This window comes from Oncorhynchus kisutch, linkage group LG15, assembly GCF_002021735.2.
Source record: "Oncorhynchus kisutch isolate 150728-3 linkage group LG15, Okis_V2, whole genome shotgun sequence".
Lineage (NCBI taxonomy): Eukaryota > Metazoa > Chordata > Actinopteri > Salmoniformes > Salmonidae > Oncorhynchus > Oncorhynchus kisutch.
Genome location: NC_034188.2, coordinates 87,557,865 through 87,570,929, shown reverse-complemented (window position 1 = coordinate 87,570,929; position 13,065 = coordinate 87,557,865). Strand labels below are relative to the sequence as shown.

At 47.2% G+C, this 13,065-nt stretch overlaps 1 protein-coding gene across 1 annotated transcript in view; it reads right to left on the bottom strand.

The window, feature by feature from the left end:
• LOC116353656 (syntaxin-1A) overlaps nt 1-13,065 on the bottom strand; it is a 180,839-nt gene that overhangs the window by 27,027 nt on the left and 140,747 nt on the right. Inside the window, exon 6 of the mRNA XM_031791243.1 lies at nt 633-706. Within this exon, the coding sequence (XP_031647103.1) occupies nt 633-706 (74 nt within the window). The remainder of the gene's footprint in view (nt 1-632; nt 707-13,065) is intronic.

The window sequence follows — 13,065 nt, the reverse complement described above, 5'->3', positions numbered from 1 at the left end:
ACCCCTGAGGTGAAGATCTCTGGGTTCTAACGCTCCCCCCTGAGGTGAAGATCTCTGGGTTCTAACGCTCACGCCTGAGGTGAATATGTCTGGGTTCTAACACTCACCCCTGAGGTGAAAATCTCTGGGTTCTAACACTCACCCCTGAGGTGAAGATCTCTGGGTTCTAACGCTCCCCCCTGAGGTGAAGATCTCTGGGTTCTAACACTCACCCCTGAGGTGAAGATCTCTGGGTTCTAACACTCACCGCTGAGGTGAAAATCTCTGGGTTCTAACGCTCACCCCTGAGGTGAAGATCTCTGGGTTCTAACGCTCACCCCTGAGGTGAAGATCTCTGGGTTCTAACGCTCACCCCTGAGGTGAAGATCTCTGGGTTCTAACACTCACCCCTGAGGTGAAGATCTCTGGGTTCTAACACTCACCCCTGAGGTGAAGATCTCTGGGTTCTAACACTCACCCCTGAGGTGAAGATCTCTGGGTTCTAACACTCACCCCTGAGGTGAAGATCTCTGGGTTCTAACACTCACCCCTGAGGTGAAGATCTCTGGGTTCTAACACTCACCCCTGAGGTGAAGATCGCTGGGTTCTAACACTCACCCCTGAGGTGAAGATCACTGGGTTCTAACACTCACCCCTGAGGTGAAGATCGCTGGGTTGTCGCTCTCTAACATGCTCTCCAGCTCCTCGTTTGTTGTATTCCTCCCAGCTGTAAACACACACACACACACACACACACACACACACACACACACACACACACACACACACACACACACACACACACACACACACACACACACACACACAACACACACACACACACACACACACACACACACACACACACACACACACACACACACACACACACACACAGCTCATCAATATGGATTGTGGTTTGCATGCAACATTCCAGTTCAAAGCATGATAATAAACAGACAACCAAATGTCTACAGAATCAATATGTAACAGCTGGAAACACCCCGCAGACGTCCACAGATCTGACCTTCTATTCCCAACCCCAGGTGGTACACTAAACACACCCAGACATGCTACGGAGTGTGCGTGTGTGCTTGTGCGTGTGTGTGTGTGTGTGTGTGTGCGTGTGTGTGTGTCCATTCACACAAACCAAGACGGGTCCTTCACTTTCGTCAGGTAAAGGACAGGAGAAAGAAATCATTGTGTGATTGCTGGATCATTCACAGAACCAACAGTCACCCCCCAGGCTCATTGACAGATTTGTATTTGATCATGTTTCTGCTGTTTGTTCTTTGTTATAGGGCCAAAAAGACTGAAGAAGTGGTTTATCCAGACATCTCCGTTTTGGATAGATAATTATTTGTGTTGTTGTTTGTTTAGTATTTCCAATTTTAGTGAAGCCCTAAGCTAACATTTTCTGGGTTGCTGTGTTTTTGGTTGAATAGTCCATTATTTCCCTCTCGCCCTCCTCTCCTCCTGTGCTCCCTCCTCTCCTCCTGTGCTCCCTCCTCTCCTCCTGTGCTCCCTGTCTGTAGATTAATTAAGGAGCAGTGAGAGGCTCACAGTTATATCTCTCTCCCAGATGCTGCCACTCCCTCTCCACCTCAGTCCCCACCTCCCTCTCTACCTGTCTCCATTCAGTCTCCACCTGTCTCCATTCAGTCTCCACCTCAGTCTCCATTCAGTCTCCACCACAGTCTCCATTCAGTATCCACCCCAGTCTCCATTCAGTCTCCACCTGTCTCCATTCAGTCTCCACCTCAGTCTCCAGCCCCGTCTCCATTCAGTCTCCACCTCAGTCTCCACCTCAGTCCCCATCTCTACCTCCGTCTCCATCTCAGTCTCCATTCAGTCTTCACCTCCCCCTCCACCTGTCTCCACCTTAGTCTCCACCTCAGTCTCCATTCAGTCTCCACCTCAGTCTCCACCTCAGTCTCCACCTTAGTCTCCATTCAGTCTCCAGCCCCGTCTCCATTCAGTCTCCACCTAAGTCTCCATTCAGTCTCCACCTCAGTCTCCAGCCCCGTCTATATTCAGTCTCCACCTCAGTCTCCATCTCTACCTCCGTCTCCATCTCCCTTTCCACCTCAGTCTTCACCTCCCTCTCCACCTATCTCCATTCAGTCTCCACCTGTCTCCATTCAGTCTCCACCTCCCTCTCCACCTCAGTCTCCATCTCCCTCTCCACCTATCTCCATTCAGTCTCCACCTCCATCTCTACCTCCGTCTCCATCTCCCTCTCCACCTCAGTCTCCATTCAGTCTCTACTTCCCTCTCCACCTCAGTCTTCACCTCCCTCTCCACCTGTCTCTATTCAGTCTCCGCCTCAGTCTCCACCTCAGTCTCCACCTCAGTCTCAATTCAGTCTCCACCTCAGTCTCCATTCAGTCTCCACCTCCCTCTCCACCTCCCTCTCAACCTGTCTCCATTCAGTCTCCATCTCCCTCTCCACCTCCGTCTCCATCTCCGTCTCCACCTCCATCTATACCTTAGTCGCCAGCTCCCTCTCCACATCCCTGTATACTTGTCTCCACCTGGAAGGACCGACCATTCCATGACATCAACATATAGTTGTAACCACGGTTTCAGGCTGTGTTTATTTATATGTATTCACCTTTATTTAACGAGGCAAGTCAGTTAAGAACAAATTCTTATTTTCAATGACGGCCTGGGAACAGTAACAGCCAACAATGCTTATACAAGCTTATATTTTGGGTTCTGATGGGGTATGTCAGTTGAACTAAGCTTGTGAAGAGAAGTTATATTCTTCAAGAATGTATATATCATGAATTTGGGACGGCAGGGTAGCCTAGTGGTTAGAGCGCTAGTAACCGAAAGGTTGCAAGTTCGAATCCCCAAGCTGACAAGGTACAAATCTGTTGTTCTGCCCCTGAACAAGGCAGTTAATCCACTGTTCCTAGGCTGTCACTGAAAATAAGAATTTGTTCTTAACTGACTTGCCTAGTTAAATATAGGTAAAAAAAAAAAAAAAGTTAAATAAATAAATGGATGTACCAACTGCTGATTGCCCCTTTAATCACCTGTCTCTCATGGACCAGGCTTCATTAGACCATGCTCAGGACTAGGACAGGAGGAGAGGCTGGATCTAATGTGTGTGTGTGTGGGTCAGGGTTGGGGCTCCCAGGCAGTGGCTGTGATGGTGAGTAATAGTGGTCGGGGGGTCAGGGCCCATGATTACCTTCCTGGTCAGAATACTGATGCAGCTGCCCTCTGATAGATACCAGTGTGTGTGTGTGCGCGCGTCACGGCACAATCACTCAAATGAGGAGAGGGAGAGAGGACAGATAGATCAGGAGATGATGCCCATCTCGCAGCCCTCCAAATGTACCCCTCATAACGTTCATCTCTCGCAACTTGGGTTTCACAAGATGCAATTGCCTCGCTCTCTGTTTCTCCCTCCTCCACCCCTCCATCTCTGTTTCTCTCTCTCTCCTCCACCCCTCAATCTCTGTTTCTCACACTCTCTCTCCTCCATCTCTGTTTCTCTCTCCTCCACCCCTCAATCTCTCTGTTTCTATCTCTCTCTCTCCTCCACCCCTCCATCTCTGTTTCTCTCTCTCTCCTCCACCCCTCCATATCTGTTTCTCTCTCTCCTCCACCCCTCCATCTCTGTTTCTCTCTCTCTCCTCCACCCCTCCATCTCCATTTCTCTCTCTCTCTCTCTCTCTCTCTCCTCCACCCCTCAATCTCTGTTTCTCTCTCTCTCCTCCATCTCTCTGTTTCTCTCTCTCTCTCCTCCACCCCTCCATCTCTGTTTCTCTCTCTCTCCTCCACCCCTCCATCTCCATTTCTCTCTCTCCTCCATCCCCCATCTCTGTTTCTCTCTCTCCTCCACCCCTCCATCTCTGTTTCTCTCTCTCTCACTCTCCTCCACCCCTCCATCTCTGTTTCTCTCTCTCTCTCCTCCACCCCTCAATCTCTGTTTCTTTCTCTCTCTCTCTCCTCCATCTCTCTGTTTCTATCTCTCTCTCTCTCCTCCACCCCTCCATCTCTGTTTCTCTCTCTCTCCTCCACCCCTCCATCTCTGTTTCTCTCTCTCTCTCTCCTCCACCCCTCAATCTCTGTTTCTCTCTCTCTCTCCTCCACCCCTCCATCTCTGTTTCTCTCTCTCTCCTCCATCTCTCTGTTTCTCTCTCTCTCTCCTCCACCCCTGTTTCTCTCTCTCCTCCATCTCTCTGTTTCTCTCTCTCTCTCCTCCACCCCTCAATCTCTGTCTCTCTCTCTCTCCTCCACCCCTCAATCTCTGTTTCTCTCTCTCTCCTCCACTCCAAAGGCTAAATTTAAACCTTATTGGTGAGGTCACTTTTACTGAAAACAACCCAAACCTCATAACAGGCCATAGCATGGAAGAGACAGGCACAACAGACTGCCTGGTGGGTAAGTCAAGGAGAAGGTACATTATCTTACACGTACAACATCATCCTTTGTGGACCCTATGACAGGCGCTGAAGGAGGCTCTGGCAGGTTACCGTGGAGACCATAACACAGTCTGTGAAGTCCCCAAACGACTGACTGATATCGCGATATATAAAATATAACAACGTTTTATATGACTGATATCATTCAAAAAAGACCCAACAAAAGGTGCAACCTGTTAACAGAAAGTAGTATCTGTGTGTGTGTGTGTACGGTGTAGATTGTGACATCATACGCTCATTACCCATGTAAATTCATGCGTGTGTAGGATATATTAGACATCTTAAATCGACGGTAAGAGGGAATGTTTCAACAAACAGCATCGCTCTCGGTGTCGAGCCGCATGTGAAAGTGGAGAGCACAAGTCCTAATGAATATGTATATGATGGATGCATTCAGATGGATACGTGACCCTTGACCTAGTGCGAAGGAATCTACATTACCAGAGCCCCATTAAGTCAACACACAGCCCTGAGGAAGCACAGTAGATATATTCAACTCCTGGGACGCGTGTTGCTGTTATATCAAAGGTAAGTTGCCTAGACCTAAACCTTTGTGTGTTCATATACAGCACCAGTCAAAAGTTTGGACACACCAACTCATATTCTAATTATTATATATATATTTTTTGGGGTTCCAACCGCCATGTCTTTGTGAGACGCAGAGTAGGTGAGAGAATGACAAAAGTGTGCAAATCTGTCGCCAAGGCAAAGGGTGGCTACTTTGAAGAATCTATAATCTAAAATATATTTTGATTTGTTTAACACTTTTTTGGTTACTAAATGATTCCATATGTGTTATTTCATCGTTTTGATGTCTTCACTATTATTCTGTAACATGGAAAATAGTCAAAATAAAGAAAAACGTATGACTGGTAGTGTACATTAGCAGTCGTTTGTCTTGAGATATCTGTTAATTAAAATAGTTGAATCATGTTTCCTTGTGTACTCTAGCCTTTAGGAAAGCAACCTTAAATGTCGTCTGAATGGCCGGGGTCTACAAAACATCTGAGAGGATCAAAAGAACAGGAGAAAGTGGATGGTGCATTAGTTCTGATTGTACATCTCATTCTGTATTCTAAACACATCTCTAACAGAGTTGCAAGAGAATGAGATCCTTGAAGTAGGCTAATTTCCAAGAGCATGATATCCTTGAAGTAGGCTAATTTCCAAGAGCATGATATCCTTGAAGTAGGCTAATTTCCAAGAGAATGAGATCCTTGAAGTAGGCTAATTTCCAAGAGAATGAGATCCTTGAAGTAGGCTAATTTCCAAGAGCATGAGATCCTTGAAGTAGGCTAATTTCCAAGAGAATGAGATCCTTGAAGTAGGCTAATTTCCAAGAGCATGGGATCCTTGAAGTAGGCTAATTTCCAAGAGAATGAGATCCTTGAAGTAGGCTAATTTCCAAGAGAATGAGATCCTTGAAGCTAATTTGCTGATGACACTGTCATTTGTCCCCATGATTGCTGAATACACAGACGGCTGAACAGGACCAGTGATGTAAAATGCAGCACCTTCAGAAAGTATTCATTCACATTTATTATACCTTTATTTAACTAAGCAAGTCAGTTTAAGAACAAATTCTTATTTACAATGACCGCCTAGGAACAGTGGGTTAACAGATTTTTACTTCGTCAGCTCAGGGATTCGATCCAGCAATCTTTCGGTTACTAGTCCAACGCTCTAACCACTAGGCTACCTGCCTCCTCTAACCACTAGGCTACCTGCCTCCTCTAACCACTAGGCTACCTGCCTCCTCTAACCACTAGACTACCTGCCTCCTCTAACCACTAGGCTACCTGCCTCCTCTAACCACTAGGCTACCTGCCTCCTCTAACCACTAGGCTACCTGCCTCTAACCACTAGGCTACCTGCCTCTCTAACCTCTAGGCTACCTACTGGTTACTGGCCCAACGCTCTAACCACTAGGCTACCTACTGGTTACTGGCCCAACCCTCTAACCACTAGGCTACCTGCTGGTTACTGGCCCAACCCTCTAACCACTAGGCTACCTACTGGTTACTGGCCCAACCCTCTAACCACTAGGCTACCTGCTGGTTACTGGCCCAACACTCTAACCACTAGGTTACCTGCTGGTTACTGGCCCAATGCTCTAACCACTAGGCTACCTGCTGGTTACTGGCCCAACGCTCTAACCACTAGGCTACCTGCTGGTTACTGGTCCAACGCTCTAACCACTAGGCTACCTGCTGGTTACTGGCCCAACGCTCTAACCACTAGGCTACCTGCTGGTTACTGGCCCAACGCTCTAACCACTAGGCTACCTGCTGGTTACTGGCCCAACGCTCTAACCACTAGGCTACCTGCTGGTTACTGACCCAACGCTCTAACCACTAGGCTACCTGCTGGTTACTGGCCCAACGCTCTAACCACTAGGCAACCTGCTGGTTACTGGCACAACACTCTAACCACTAGGCTACCTGCTGGTTACTGGTCCAATGCTCTAACCACTAGACTACCTGCTGGTTACTAGCCCAACGCTCTAACCACTAGGCTACCTGCTGGTTACTGGTCCAACACTCTAACCACTAGGCTACCTGCTGGTTACTAGCCCAACGCTCTAACCACTAGGCTACCTGCTGGTTACTGGCCCAACACTCTAACCACTAGGCTACCTGCTGGTTACTGGTACAACACTCTAAACACTAGGCTACCTGCTGGTTACTGGCCCAATGCTCTAACCACTAGGCTACCTGCTGGTTACTGGTCCAACACTCTAACCACTGGGCTACCTGCTGGTTACTGGCCCAACGCTCTAACCACTAGGCTTCCTGCTGGTTACTGGCCCAACGCTCTAACCACTAGACTACCTGCTGGTTACTGTTCCAACACTCAAACCACTAGGCTACCTGCTGGTTACTGTTCCAACGCTCTAACCACTAGGCTACCTGCTGGTTACTGGCCCAACGCTCTAACCACTAGGCTACCTGCTGGTTACTGGCCCAACGCTCTAACCACTAGGCTACCTGCTGGTTACTGGCCCAACGCTCTAACCACTAGGCTTCCTGCTGGTTACTGGCCCAACGCTCTAACCACTAGGCTACCTGCTGGTTACTGTTCCAACACTCAAACCACTAGGCTACCTGCTGGTTACTGGCCCAACGCTCTAACCACTAGGCTACCTGCTGGTTACTAGCCCAACGCTCTAACCACTAGGCTACCTGCTGGTTACTAGCCCAACGCTCTAACCACTAGGCTACCTGCTGGTTACTGGCCCAACACTCTAACCACTAGGCTACCTGCTGGTTACTGGTCCAACACTCTAACCACTGGGCTACCTGCTGGTTACTGGCCCAACGCTCTAACCACTAGGCTTCCTGCTGGTTACTGGCCCAACGCTCTAAACACTAGGCTACCTGCTGGTTACTGTTCCAACACTCAAACCACTAGGCTACCTGCTGGTTACTGGCCCAACGCTCTAACCACTTGGCTACCTGCTGGTTACTGGCCCAACGCTCTAACCACTTGGCTACCAGCTGGTTACTGGTCCAATGCTCTAACCACTAGGCTACCTGCTGGTTACTGGCCCAACGCTCTAACCACTAGGCTACCTGCTGGTTACTGGCCCAACGCTCTAACCACTAGGCTACCTGCTGGTTACTGTTCCAACGCTCTAACCACTAGGCTACCTGCTGGTTACTGTTCCAACGCTCTAACCACTAGGCTACCTGCTGGTTACTGTTCCAACGCTCTAACCACTAGGCTACCTGCTGGTTACTGGCCCAACGCTCTAACCACTAGGCTACCTGCTGGTTACTGTTCCAACGCTCTAACCACTAGGCTACCTGCTGGTTACTGTTCCAACGCTCTAACCACTAGGCTACCTGCTGGTTACTGGCCCAACGCTCTAACCACTAGGCTACCTGCTGGTTACTGGCCCAACGCTCTAACCACTAGGCTACCTGCTGGTTACTGGCCCAACGCTCTAACCACTAGGCTACCTGCTGACTTATTCCACATACAGCCTGAATTAAAATGGTATTATTTTGTTTCTCATCCATTAACACAGAATACCAATGACAGTGAAAACATGTTTTTTGAAATTAATTGAAAATGAAATACAGAAATATTTAATTGACATAACTATTCACAACCCTGAGTCAATACAAGTTAGAATCACCTTTGGCAGTGTTTACAGCTTTGAGTCTTTCTGGGTCAGTCTCTAAGAGCTGTGAGTCTTTCTGGGTCAGTCTCTAAGAGCTGTGAGTCTTTCTGGGTCAGTCTCTAAGAGCTGTGAGTCTTTCTGGGTCAGTCTCTAAGAGCTGTGAGTCTCTAAGAGATTTGCACACCTGGATTATACAATATTTGCACGTGATTATTTGTTATTGTTCTTCAAGACAGTTTAAGTCAAAACTAAATAACCCACTCAGGAATATTCAATTTTGTCTTGGTAAGCAACTCCAGTGTATATTTGGCCTTGTGTTTTAGGTTATTGTCCTGCTGAGAGGTACATTTGTGTTTCAGTGTCTGTTGGAAACCACACAGAACCAGGTTTTCCTTTAGGATTTTGCCTGAGCTTAGCTCTATTCCGTTTCTTGCCGATGACAAGCATACCCATAACATGATGCAGCCACCACCATGCTTGAAAATATGAGTGGTACTCTGTGATGTGCTGTGTTGGATTTGCCCCAAACATAACAATTTGTATTCAGAACATAAAGTTCATTTCTTTGCCACAGTTTTAATTTAGTGGCTTGTTGCTAACAGGATGCATGTTTTGGAATATTTGTGTTCTGTACAGGCTTCCATCTTTTCACTCTGTCCTTTAGGTTAGTATTGTGGAGTAACTGCAATGTTGTTGATCCATCCTGAGTTTTCTCTTATCACAATCATTAAACTCCGTTACTGTTTTAAAGTCACCATTGGCCTCATGGTGAAATCTCTGAACAATTTCCTTCCTCTCCGACAACTGAGTTAGGAAGGACGCCTGTATCTTTGTAGTGACTGGATGTATTTATATACCATCCAAAGTGTAATTAATAACTTCACCATGCTCAAAGGGATATTCAATATCCAAACAGTTTGACAACTCTGGAACACGTTTCGCTCTACGACCCCCACAAGTGTCAGGGGCCTCGTCTGAAGTTGGTATGTTGTGCTGTAGTGTCCGACCGTTTAGGCTACAAAATGATGTGACCTTATGTGACCTTACGTGACCTTATATGACCTTATGTGACCTTATGTGACTGTCGAAAAGGGAGATTCTTACGAACATGTCTGAAGGTAACCGGTACCATTTTTTAAGATGAATTGGAAGTATGAAGCACGGTAGAGTTTTGTCTACCCCCCACCAAAAAATGGGTTAAATATGTGTAAAAAGTTATATTTCCTGAGCTTTCTAACAGTATACAGTGCATCTGGAAAGTATTCAGACCCCTTGACTTTTTCACACATTTTGTTACGTTACAGCTGTCACGCCCTGACCTTAGAGAGCCGTTTTATATCTCTATATCTCTTGGTGAGGTCAGGGTGTGATGTGGGGCATTCTATCTTTTGTTTTCTATGTTTCTTTATTTCCATGTTTTGGCCGGGTATGGTTCTCAATCAGGGACAGCTGTCTATCGTTGTCTCTGATTGGGAATCATACTTAGACAGCCCTTTTTCCCTCCTTCAGTGTGGGTAGTTAACTTTGTTTGTGGCACTATAGCCCTGTAAGCTTCATGGTTGTTTCTTTCGTTTGTTGTTTTGTTGGCGACATTTTAAAAGAAAAGAAAATGTACCCTCGCCACGCTGCACTTTGGTCTACTTCCAAATTTAAAAAATTCACCTCATCAATCTACACACAATAACCCATAATGACAAAGCAAAAACAGATTTTAAGACATTTTTGCAAATGTATAAAAAATAAAAACAACTGAAATTTTACATTTACATAAGTATTCAGACCTTTTACTCAGTACTTTGTTGAAGCACCTTTGGCAGCGATGACAGTCTTCTTGGGTATGAAGCTACAAGATTTGCACAGCTGTACTTTGGGAGTTTCTCCCTTTCTTTTCTGCAGATCCTCTCAACCTCTGTCAGGTTGGATGGGGAGCATTGCTGCACAGATTTTTCATGTCTCTCCAGAGATGTTCGATTGAGTTCAAGTCCGGGTTCTGGCTGAGCCACTCAAGGACATTCAGAGACTTTTCTTGAAGCAACTCCTGAAGCGCCTAAAAATGGTCTGTCCTCGATTGCAACACTCACTACCGAGTTCCAAACTGCCTCTGGAAGCAGCGTCAGCACAAGAACTGTTTGTCGGGAGATTCATGAAATGGGTTTCCATGGCCGAGCGGCTGTACACAAGCCTTAGATCATCATGCGCAATGCCAAGCGTCGGCTGGAGTGATGTCAAGCTCAGCGCCATTGTACTCTGGAGCAGTGGTAACACGTTCTCTGGAGTGATGAATCATGCTTCTCCATCTGGCGATTTGACGGATACCAGGAGAACGCTACCTGCCCGTATGCATTGTGACCACTGTAAAGTTTGGTGGAGGCGGAATAATGGTCTGGGGCTGTTTTTCATAGTTCGGGCCCCTTAGTTCCAGTGAAGGGGAATCTTAATGCTACAGCATAGAACAACATTCTAGATGATTCTGTGCTTCCATGTTTGTAGAAACAGTTTGGGGAAGGGTCTTTCCTGTTTCAACATGACAATGCCCCCGTGCACAAAGTGAGGTCCATACAGAAATGGTTTGTTGAGATCAGTGTGGAAGAACTTGACTGGCCTGCACAGAGCCCTGACTTCAACCCCATCAAAAACCTTTGGGATGAATTAGAACGCCAACTGTGAGCCAGGCCTAATATCCCAACATCAGTGCCTGACCTCACTAATGTGTCTGAATGGAAGCAAGTTCCTGCAGCAATGACAAAAACATCTAGTGGAAAGCCTTCCCAGAAGAGTGGAGGCTGTTATAGCAGCAATGTTCCATCATCTAATGGAAAGCCTTCCCAGAAGAGTGGAGGCTGTTATAGCAGCAATGTTCCAACATCTAGTGGAAAGCCTTCCCAGAAGAGTGGAGGCTGTTGTAGCAGCAATGTTCCAACATCTAGTGGAAAGCCTTCCCAGAAGAGTGGAGGCTGTTGTAGCAGCAATGTTCCAACATCTAGAGGAAAGCCTTCCCAGAAGAGTGGAGGCTGTTGTAGCAGCAATGTTCCAACATCTAGAGGAAAGCCTTCCCAGAAGAGTGGAGGCTGTTGTAGCAGCAATGTTCCAACATCTAGAGGAAAGCCTTCCCAGAAGAGTGGAGGCTGTTGTAGCAGCAATGTTCCAACATCTAGTGGAAAGCCTTCCCAGAAGAGTGGAGGCTGTTGTAGCAGCAATGTTCCAACATCTAGAGGAAAGCCTTCCCAGAAGAGTGGAGGCTGTTGTAGCAGCAATGTTCCAACATCTAGTGGAAAGCCTTCCCAGAAGAGTGGAGGCTGTTGTAGCAGCAATGTTCCAACATCTAGAGGAAAGCCTTCCCAGAAGAGTGGAGGCTGTTGTAGCAGCAATGTTCCAACATCTAGAGGAAAGCCTTCCCAGAAGAGTGGAGGCTGTTGTAGCAGCAATGTTCCAACATCTAGAGGAAAGCCTTCCCAGAAGAGTGGAGGCTGTTGTAGCAGCAATGTTCCAACATCTAGTGGAAGGCCTTCCCAGAAGAGTGGAGGCTGTTGTAGCAGCAATGTTCCAACATCTAGAGGAAAGCCTTCCCAGAAGAGTGGAGGCTGTTGTAGCAGCAATGTTCCAACATCTAGTGGAAAGCCTTCCCAGAAGAGTGGAGGCTGTTGTAGCAGCAATGTTCCAACATCTAGAGGAAAGCCTTCCCAGAAGAGTGGAGGCTGTTGTAGCAGCAATGTTCCAACATCTAGTGGAAAGCCTTCCCAGAAGAGTGGAGGCTGTTGTAGCAGCAATGTTCCAACATCTAGAGGAAAGCCTTCCCAGAAGAGTGGAGGCTGTTGTAGCAGCAATGTTCCAACATCTAGAGGAAAGCCTTCCCAGAAGAGTGGAGGCTGTTGTAGCAGCAATGTTCCAACATCTAGAGGAAAGCCTTCCCAGAAGAGTGGAGGCTGTTGTAGCAGCAATGTTCCAACATCTAGAGGAAAGCCTTCCCAGAAGAGTGGAGGCTGTTGTAGCAGCAATGTCCCAACATCTAGAGGAAAGCCTTCCCAGAAGAGTGGAGGCTGTTGTAGCAGCAATGTTCCAACATCTAGTGGAAGGCCTTCCCAGAAGAGTGGAGGCTGTTGTAGCAGCAATGTTCCAACATCTAGAGGAAAGCCTTCCCAGAAGAGTGGAGGCTGTTGTAGCAGCAATGTTCCAACATCTAGTGGAAAGCCTTCCCAGAAGAGTGGAGGCTGTTGTAGCAGCAATGTTCCAACATCTAGAGGAAAGCCTTCCCAGAAGAGTGGAGGCTGTTGTAGCAGCAATGTTCCAACATCTAGAGGAAAGCCTTCCCAGAAGAGTGGAGGCTGTTGTAGCAGCAATGTTCCAACATCTAGAGGAAAGCCTTCCCAGAAGAGTGGAGGCTGTTGTAGCAGCAATGTTCCAACATCTAGTGGAAGGCCTTCCCAGAAGAGTGGAGGCTGTTGTAGCAGCAATGTTCCAACATCTAGAGGAAAGCCTTCCCAGAAGAGTGGAGGCTGTTGTAGCAGCAATGTTCCAACATCT